A 9,639-nucleotide genomic window follows, 5' to 3' on the forward strand; every position below is an offset into this window, starting at 1 on the left:
ACACACACACACACACACACACACACACAGAGAGAGAGATATGCTGTTTCTGATAAAATTATGTGAAAGTAGCAGCACGCCACAGTCCTATTGGTAAAAAACAGTTGTGCCATATGCTTTGAAATGACCACTCCTATATGTCAAGATTTGCTCTCTACTTTTAACCAAGAGTCTTACCGAGCTGTGTATATAAATTCAATCAACAGCTCAATGATCTCAGGCTCGGCACTCCTTAGCTCCACCTCGTGGGACATTGACTCCATCATTCTGGCTGGAGGTAAGGAAAAACAGAGAGGGAAATTTAATAGAAAATGGAAACATGCCAACAAAACATGACATCAAGAAATGTGTTTCCTGCTATTGTTGGCAACAGCTTGGGGAGCCCTGCATAATTAATTACGTGACATCCCAAAAACATAATATTAATTATAATAGAAATCACACTGGCCCTATAGCAGCAGAGGCAATCTTCTCACTACTGTGATTCCCTATGGCTCAATCTGTACATACATAGATCATAGATATCAAGCGTGTGTGACCTGTCAATGGTTATGTGTTTTTGGGTAAACACTTACTGGTAAACATGAGGCTGAAGAAGTGGCTTGCTGCAGCCAACACTACTCTGTGGGCAGGAAAGTGTTTCCCCTGAACCACAAGGGTCACATCACAGAGAGTACCCTGAATAAAACACAGTCAGAGAACAGCAAACGCCTCATGTCAAGCCCTGTTAGATACATACACTCTTGTTCTCTTTTGTATTTTCTCTTTCACACACACACACACCTGTTTCCTGAGGTTGTTCATGACTCCCATGATGCTAGACAGCTGTCTGTACTCCTCTTTGGTAGCACACTTCCTTTCGCTCTTCTTCTTGGTGCTTGCAGCCTTCTCTGGAGAGGCCACCCCTGTCATGTCAGCCTGATTAATGTAATCTCTTCAGTTAAATTTAACAACACTTTTAGCACCACTGCTAGCAGTGTGCGGCTGCAGTCTCTTTGTTGGGGCTCGACAGTTACTTTGCTTGCTAGCAGACAGCAGCTTGTTGTAATTTTTTTGAACTATAAAGCCGCCAGTTTGACGGCAGATTCTTCTTGAAAACTCGTCAGTCAGAGAAAGTCAGAAAGAAAATAATAAAGATGAACTTGCTGCCATGTCAAACAGTGATAAAAAAAGGTTAACGAAGTATATCTTGTAAGCTAAAAACGGCTAAAACCAAAGTGTATTTGCTTCTTCTTCTTCTTCTTCTTTGGGTAATAACGGTTATAACGGTAGTTTACATCCCTAATGTTACACTACTGCCACCTTCTGGAGTTAGTTAACTCATGTCAGATTTTTCCTAATAGAAGCCGACCAAGCATCTACTGACTCGTCCCTTTTCTCTACGTATGTTATTTATTCCTGCACCTGTTCATCCCAAATCGTTTACTTTCTTCCAGCATGTCCTTTCTGTCTGATAGGCTGACATATTTTCTGCAATGACACAGGCAGCGATCACAAAAAACACTAACATGTGATTTGTGCTGTTTAGGTTGCTGCCTGTATTGTGTTCCCCTCCATACCAACTTCTCTATATATTGAGTTTAAATATCTTTCTTTTATTGCGTTTTCCGTGTAGTTGCCACTGTTGAGTTACTTTTGTCCATTTATGTTCCCTCTGTTTCTTCAACAATTCCTCCCCCATTCTATCGGTCCTCTATTTAATTTAATTTAATTTATTTTTATTTTCATTTTCATTTTCATTTCATTTCATTTCATTTTATTTTATTTTTTTATTTTTTATTTTTTATTTTTTATTTTTTATTTTTTATTTTTTATTTTATTTTATTATATACTGTTGCCTGTTTAAAGCTTTGGTTGAAGATACTCGCGTTCGCCCTCTACCCACAGATGCGACAAACTACACGTTGACCGCAGGATTGCGGAACTGAGTTATTTATTATCCTTTAAAACTGTTTGTAGGTGTAATAAATATGTTCTGGTATTTAAAACATACGGCTTTAGTTGTGTGATAACTTGGAAATGAGATTTTATATCTGGGAATAGATACAGCTATGGCAACAGCAGAGTTTTGTTTACCTCGCTGCAGTCCCCTGCAGGTGCACCTCACCTGTATGGCTTTGTCACGCTCATATCTGGTCAGCAAGCCAGAAAACACAACCAGGAAGAAAAGTTTGACAGGAGTCGCATGACGCTGACGTAATTTGGAATGTGCGGACTACAGATGCATTGTCAGAAATAATTGACCTGAAAACAAATTGAGAGACCCCAGAGCTGCAGGAAAATGCTCCGTTTTGTCTGCTGTTGCTGCTTCTCAAGTGAAAACTCCGCCAACGAGGTAGGCTACGTGTTTATTGAATTTTTTATGTAAACGTTAATGCGTTTTATTCGAGTTCAGAAGATAAACTTGAGCCTTGCATTAGTGAGATTAGCCTATTGGATGAACCTGCTAGTCTAATTTCATGTAGTTGATGAAGACTACACCCATTATAAAAATGTTACATAGACTGTTTGAATCAGGCTAATCCCTGTGAGAGTGTTTTTCATGGTGTCTTACAAGAAAGGGCAATCCAAATCACTATAGTTGTATTGTTCTGCTACAAATATGTGCAGAGATACAACAGAACCCTAAAGGCAGTACCACAGAACTTTGAACTTGAAATAAATGTATTTTTTGTTTTAAACATGAACACTTGGTTGGTGGACTGAGTTTATGACAGAGTCATTACATATGTCCAGGTGAGCACAAGCCTTATTATTACATTATGTCTCTTTCTGAAAAGTGCCAGTTGAAAACAAAAACATTCTTTGTAAAGGAAACAAACAACTCTGATTCCATTTTCAGAGGCAGGCTCTCCTCCACCCCCGACCATCTGACCTGAATGAAGCTAGATCAGCCAGGCAGAGCCGGCCAACACACAGTGGTACACAATCTCTCTAAATGTCAATGTGTCTCTGTCTCAAACGTGTACATTTCTAATACAATACCGGATGAATTTGAACTAAATGCATTCTGTGTGTGTGCCTGTTGTGTGATACTCTTTTTTTTTCTTTTTTTTTTTCTCCCAGATAGGCAGATCGTGATGCGGATTGGCAGGTTGGCGATGAGGCAAGTGTGTGTGCCAGAGTTGGACCAGAGGTTTTCCGACATGGCCGAGACCTTCAATGAACAGCACGAGCGCTATGAGGCCATGGTCCGACATATCTCCAACCTGCGTCAGAGCTGCGGCTGCAACCAAAATGATACGATGGCTTTAACCGAATGTGTGAGGATGATCAGAGCTGAGCATGGTAAGTGACCCACTCAGAGCTCCCTGTTATAAAGACAACATGGTAACAGGTTTCCCAGCTTAAATGTTCCTTTGTTTCTCTGTTTCAATCTCCATCGCTCTCCACTTCCAGAGGCCAGGTACAGGGTCTCCCTTAAGATGAAGGGCTATGACTTCTCCCTCAATGTGGTTCCTGTGGGCGAAAGTGACGTGGAACCACTGCCCCCACATCTGTCACTGGCTCAGGATGAGGTGAAGGTTACTTCTGAGAGCGCCAAAGCCATCATCTCAAAAGGTACCACACTTCAAGAGTTGATTGGCTGGCTGCTCCGCAGCAAGGATCAAATGGCTGAGCAGGTGAAAGGGGCTGCAGCAACTTACCAGGAGCAAGGAAGACTGAGTGAGAACCTGGAGGAGAACCTAAAGGAAGTGAGAAGGGCAAAGGTGTTGTCGCTGGGATATAAACAACAGGCCGGGGAAGTCCTCACTGAGGCTGCACAGATAGCAGGGGCTTATTTGTAGTTCATGCACATTTTAGACACTCAATTTGAATCCAACAATTACAATACGCAATACGCTCTTTGAACATTATGCACGCACAGAACGTGTACTTAATGTAATGTATTTAAATGTACCAAGTATGCTCTGTGCATTGCAGGCCATTGCAGCCTCTATCATGTTTGTTATAAGAACACAAAAACTAACTATGATCTGCCTTTTAAATGTTTATACTAAGATTTTAATAAATATAGCAAAGACTCACTTTAACACTTACAATATGTTATCTGTGTAAAAATGTATAGTATTTTCCTGGATTGGTATAATCTTACCAGCTAACATTAGGGGGCATTGCAGACTCACTTTACAAATCCAACAGTTGCTACATTGATAAAGATTTTCATTCCAGAAGCAACAATCAAAACAATGAATGTATTTCTATTCTTTAGAAATTTGAACCTGATTAGACACTTTTTTTGTGCAACACAAGAAAGGTTATTCTCTGGCTTGCAGGAGTATTTTGGCTGTGAACTGCACTGGATTATACATACAGTACATATATACAATTTTTCTATAATACAATAGAGGACAGGAGACAGTCTCCAATAGCAGCAATAGAAATTGAACCAGAGGTTTGTTGTGTTTTTGTTATGTTACTATTCAGAGGGAACATTTGCTAAGTATTATCCACAAAAGCCCATGCATTTATTAACTGATTAAAACCGCAGCTTTCCATCTGCTGTTAATGTGAAAGCAAACAAACACATGGTCATGCCATTTTGATAATTAATTTTGGAAAATCCATTGTTTCAAAGGTCATTGTCAAGTGGTCATGCATTATTTATCAGACGGAGACTGTTTTAGAGTCCTGCTTTTGCCTTTTAAACAGATTAATTTGGCATAACGCATTCAAGGATGTGGTATATGTTTAATAAAAGAAAACTGTATCACTTCTGTCTTTCATGGCTCTGCCCCCATGTTTGTGCGACAAAATTGTTAAAATGTTGTAACTGATTATGTTCATAAAAATTTCAATATATTTTAATCAAACAAATCAAAGGCAGTTTCTGACGAAACATTATTTAACTTCAATTCATATACTGCAATGTAATCAATTTTTCTTATAATGCAATCATAAACCAACTCTCAAGTAATTACTTATTAATGTGATTCATCAAAACCATTGTAATCTCTGGTAGCTAAAGTGGCTGTCAAAGAGCAGTGACTGACAGCGACAACCTACCATGATCGTGGACATTATTAATTTGATTGGATGCTGCGTTCAGGGGGTGCGGCAGTTGGATTATGTCCTGCTCACTCATTGGTTCAAACACCTGTCACTCCGTGGAGCGCGAGTCCCTTCGGCTAAGGTAGTCTGAGTGGAGAAAGTAATGAAGATGGAAGGAGCTGATGTTGATGACAAATGTATGAGATTGACGGAGTAGCGAAGTGATAGACGTTTATTCATCTTGTCGGAACAATAGAGGACTGCGATACAAGGACATTGACAGATAGCATGCCCGTAAGTAACTTCTCCAGTTTACTTGGTGTCGCGCCTTAGCCGAGCTAGCTTAGTTAGCTAATCTGTAACAAACCGAGGTGACAGCTCGAAGTCATTCAGCTAGCCAAGACAGAGTGTGTGACGGCAAAGGATTAATTTACAGTCTCTGTCGTATAGCTACTGGTTAAAAATACTATACGTTTATATTATATTATATGGCTGCGAAAGCTAATGCCTACTATTGAGCGACTATAGTGAGACAGAATGTCACGTTTCAACGCAAGTTGTGTTACCAATTGTCATTGTGACAAACTAGCTTGTTAGCATTGAGCATAGCGGTAGTTACTACATTAATTAGCTTTAACTAGATAACATGAAATAAAACGGCAGTCAAGATGGGAAGGTTCCTTAATACAGTATGTTAAGCAAACTAGCTTTTCATTGTACCAATTTTGCCACTGTAGGTGACCACGTAACGTTTGTCATATAAACAGACTTTGTACTGCTGACTGACAGCTGTAAGTGTGTTAGGTCTACATACTTCCTCGTGTGTGTGTGTGTGTGTGTGTGTGTGTGTGTGTGTGTGTGTGTGTGTGTGTGTGTGTGTGTGTGTGTAAGAGCGAGAGAGAGAAACCACTGCAGACTGTTATGGTGACGATAATGCGATGTTGAGATTTTTCTAATAGCCAACAAGTGATGCATCTTTCCTCTGTACCACTCAGCCAGTTCAGGGCTTTCCTGTATACTGTGTGAAGCTTTGATGCAGAGCCCCAAGGCAGTCCTGCTGTTTGAAAAGAGGACCTTAACTACTCTTCATGGACTCAAAAGTTGAAAAGGTTTTGTTTTACAATCTGTGTCCTTCACAAGGGCTGTGCTTTTGGTGGTGTGCCAGATATTGGCCATGGAGCAAAAAGATTGCATGGGCTCTGTTGTCATCCAGCATCACAGCCTGCGGTTTCATGAAATAAGAATTAAATATACTGGCAATGAAAATCATTGCAACCCATTTGATTTAATTATGCATCCAATTCTATAACAAGAACAATACAGGTGATATACAGATGTTGATTTTCTTTGCAAAATGATGTTTTTGTGAGCAGAGATACCAGTAAATGTTACTAGTGTTAGCACACACGCTTCACACCCCCTGGGTGAAGCAGCCTGAAGACTGTCTGAGTAGCCATCATCCTCCTTTCTCCCACCACAACCACCACTGGATTGAGGGGGCATCCCAGGACAGAGCTGGCCTTCTTAGCCACTGGTATTTAAAAGTGAAATCCGGGGGCTGAGAATTAATAGATTAGGAGAGAGTTATCCAACTGTGGAATGGAAAGCTGAGATAAATGGAGAGAAAAGTGATATATAAGAGAGCGTTAAAAAAAAAGAAAACAGTGATGTTAATCATTGGACTTTTTAGGCTCGCTTGCCGCAGGAAGACAGGAAATTGAAGGGGCGAGAAGAGGGAAGATGCATCACTGGCTTAGAGGCAACGAAGAAAAGAGCGTAGGCTGCTATAAGAGGATTTCTTCTTGTCAGATCTCTGTATCTGTCTCCCTCAGCAGCAAAAATCACACACACAAGCCACAGACTGTTGTCATGTACTTAGCTGCCGGCAGTGCTCGCTGTGTGTGTGTGTATGTGTGTGTGCGTGTGCGTGCGTGCGTGCGTGTGTGTGTGTGTGCAAAAGATGAGGAAAAAAACAGAACCCCCCCTTTCTTTTAAGCTATAAGCAACCTTCTATTGAAGAAGACCAGGGGGGAAAGCAAGGTGGGAGGCGATGATGCAACCTCAGGCCAAGATAGTCCAAGTAAAGAATGTAGCAACAGAGAGCGTGAAAAAGATGGGATATGAACTGAAGAGAGATGATGGGAACAAACGGGGTAAAGAGCTCTTAGCACGGTCAGGGAACACGAGGTCCTGTGAAGCTGTGAGCTCTGGACATGTTAGAGGCTCTGCTCTTTATGCCCATGGTTATATAACCCTGCCACCACATTTTATTTTGATAACCACAGCTCCCCAAAGTAGTCCAGTATCAGCTTTTAATTTAATTTAAGTTAAATCAAGCTTGGAGCTACTGGTCCAGCTTTTCAACAGTTGACCTAGTTTGTAGATTTTGGGTGGAGTTGTGTTGGTGTCAGAATCAGTTCCTGGTTCTGACATTGTTATGGTGATTGCAGTTAAACAGTTTATTAGTGGTTATGGTGTGTCAGTACAAGAGTTAAGGATATCCTCAGCTGATGATAGTTCAGGTTCATTTCAGCTGAATTGATCTACTTTATATCTTTTTATCTCTGGTATTGTCATTACCAGCCTAACCAGTGTAGTTGGTGTGGCTTGCGCCCTGCACGACAGGAAAAAGCAGCTCAGCAGCTCTGTTGCTCTCAAACCACCCACTTCGTCTTTCTCTCTCTCTTTCCTTTTCCCCTCCACTTAAGCCTTCAGTCGTATTGGCCTCTCACTTCCTGAAAAAAGAAGGTTCCTAAGCATATGTGTAATAGGAAATGAGGTAATGAGCAGGGAGGGGGGTGTGTGTGTGTGTGTGTGTGTGTGTGTGTGTGTGTGTGTGTGTGTGTGTGTGGGTGGTTTGTGATGTGTGTGTGTGTGTGTGTGTGTGTGTGTGTGTGTGTTGTGGTGTGTGTGTGTGTGTGTGTGTGTGTGTGTGGAGCGCGGGCTGTCCCCGTTAGAATTGCTTCAGTTCTTCGCCAGCTTTCCCAGACAGGTTTGTTCTGACTTTACCACTGACCACAGGAATACACACTGTGGTTTCTGTAATAATCTATGTATAAAATGTGTCTGCTTTTTATTTTACCTTGGGTGTTTTGCTGTAACTAGTTGTAGGGCTACAACTAACGACTTAAGTCCATTACAGCTTTGCATTGTTGAAAAAACTTTGTAAGCTACAGGTAGGCTGCAAAACCCATTGTTTAGATCCATTTCTTGAGCCTATTTATATCAAAAGGTTGGTATTTTAGTGTCTTCCATTATCTGTGTGTGTCTGTGTCTGTGTCTCAGAGCCTGGGGGGTTGCCTGGGACAGCACAGATTGAAACCTAATGAACTCTTCTCTTCTATTGATCCTACAATTTTACACACCTTTGAGTTATCCATCCCCTGGGTTGTCATACAGTGCATTCCTTTCATGCCTAACTCTGTCTCTATTTTTTTGTATCTCTCCCTCTATTTAGTAAGCCATTGATCTCTGCTCTATTCATGTTCCTGCACTGCCTTTCTGTCCCTCGCCTCGTCCACTTCATCACTTCATTGGTTTGTTACTTGTGCTTGTCAAGTCTACTCAGCCACTTATCCTTAACACTGGTTTATTCATGTGTGTATGTGCTGGTCAGTGTGGCTGAGCTGCCCAGAAGAAGCCCACCACCTGCTGAATCATTTGTATTGTGCTCTCTCGCTATTAATTTCTGACATGATCTGTGAGTCCATAATGACTTAGAGATGGCTAACAGTAGTTAGCCAGACTAAGACGGAAGACAAACATCTGCCTAATAACATGATTACACTCTATAGCGTCCTCTCAGGGCAATTGGTTTGTTATTTTCCTCCACCAGTTGCTTGAGCCATTCTGCAGTGTGTCAATCAGGCCTACAAATCTTCAAGACTGGGCAATTTGTGCTGGTCGGGCGTTGTTACTCTATTTTTGTTGTTGTTGCTGTTAGTGCAAAAAAAAGAAATGATTAGTTCTTTAAATTAATCTGCAACAATTTTGATAATCAGTTAATTGTTTAGGGTATTTTTTTAAACGCAATATCTTGGGCTTTAGAACATTTTCATCGGTGTTTTTACTTTATACTACTTTGTTACATTGGATAGACCAAAGTATATATGTATAAGCATATTTGACCTTTACCTTGTAAAGATGACATGCCTCGGATGCCAAAATGGACAGAGTCGACCTTTTTAAAAGTGACTTTATAGGAAGAGAACTCTTCCTCTTACAAGACTGACTCATCCAGATTCTAATCACAGCATTAATTCAGTGAGCCTGCCATTAAAATGCTGGCTTAAGATTGTAGTCTTCACCACCATTAAAGAATGGAACAGCAGACTACACAAATAACTAATTTCTCTAAATGGAGGCTATTCTGCTTTTATAATCTGTCCCTATTTCATGAGTCACTGGCTCCCCTCCCCCCCGTCATTTCTGTCATTGGTACAGTCCATAAATAGACACCTGGCTGCCATGGAGGGACCAGGCACCAGAATATTACAAAATAAAGCATTTGGATGTGTGAAAGACAGATTAGGTAATAAGGAAGACAGGGGGAGAGAAATGATACATGTTAGTTGATGAGTGGAGGGACAGAGGGAGAAAGTGTGTGTGTGTGTGTGTGTGTGTGTGTGTGTGTGTGTGTGTGTGTGT

General features: G+C 41.0%; 3 protein-coding genes across 9 annotated transcripts in view; 2 read left to right on the forward strand and 1 right to left on the reverse strand.

Moving 5' to 3' along the window:
* Nucleotides 1-1,250, reverse strand: part of klhl7 (kelch-like family member 7) — a 6,354-nt gene extending 5,104 nt beyond the window's left edge. The window contains exons 1-3 of the mRNA XM_032535142.1: nt 784-1,250; nt 576-678; nt 178-271 (exon numbers count right to left, since the gene is read on the reverse strand). Coding sequence (XP_032391033.1) covers nt 178-271; nt 576-678; nt 784-912 — 326 coding nt within the window. The 5' untranslated portion in view covers nt 913-1,250. The remainder of the gene's footprint in view (nt 1-177; nt 272-575; nt 679-783) is intronic.
* Nucleotides 1,251-2,094: 844 nt separating this feature from the next.
* On the forward strand, nt 2,095-4,034 carry si:ch73-345f18.3 (uncharacterized). 3 transcript variants are annotated; one of them, XM_032535134.1, is made up of 4 exons: nt 2,095-2,335; nt 2,843-2,925; nt 3,071-3,288; nt 3,400-4,034. In XM_032535134.1, the coding sequence occupies exons 1-4, from the start codon at nt 2,282-2,284 to the stop codon at nt 3,786-3,788; spliced, it is 744 nt and encodes a 247-aa protein (XP_032391025.1). In that variant the 5' UTR covers nt 2,095-2,281; the 3' UTR covers nt 3,789-4,034. The 3 variants fall into 3 exon arrangements, with proteins under 3 accessions (XP_032391025.1, XP_032391024.1, XP_032391026.1); XM_032535133.1 differs by having other exon boundaries at nt 2,105-2,335; nt 2,843-2,921; nt 3,067-3,288; XM_032535135.1 differs by having other exon boundaries at nt 2,127-2,335; nt 2,843-2,921.
* A 1,050-nt stretch (nt 4,035-5,084) lies between these two features.
* Nucleotides 5,085-9,639, forward strand: part of hycc1 (hyccin PI4KA lipid kinase complex subunit 1) — a 24,297-nt gene continuing 19,742 nt past the window's right edge. For 4 of the 5 annotated variants that reach the window (XM_032535130.1, XM_032535127.1, XM_032535131.1 and 1 more), the window contains exon 1: nt 5,085-5,286. The gene's annotated coding sequence lies outside the window, so the exon portion shown is untranslated. Of the gene's footprint in view, nt 5,287-7,955; nt 7,985-9,639 lie in introns of those variants that run through there. The other variant, XM_032535128.1, reaches the window with a different exon arrangement.

Source organism: Etheostoma spectabile, chromosome 14 (assembly GCF_008692095.1).
Source record: "Etheostoma spectabile isolate EspeVRDwgs_2016 chromosome 14, UIUC_Espe_1.0, whole genome shotgun sequence".
Classification (NCBI taxonomy): Eukaryota; Metazoa; Chordata; class Actinopteri; order Perciformes; family Percidae; genus Etheostoma; species Etheostoma spectabile.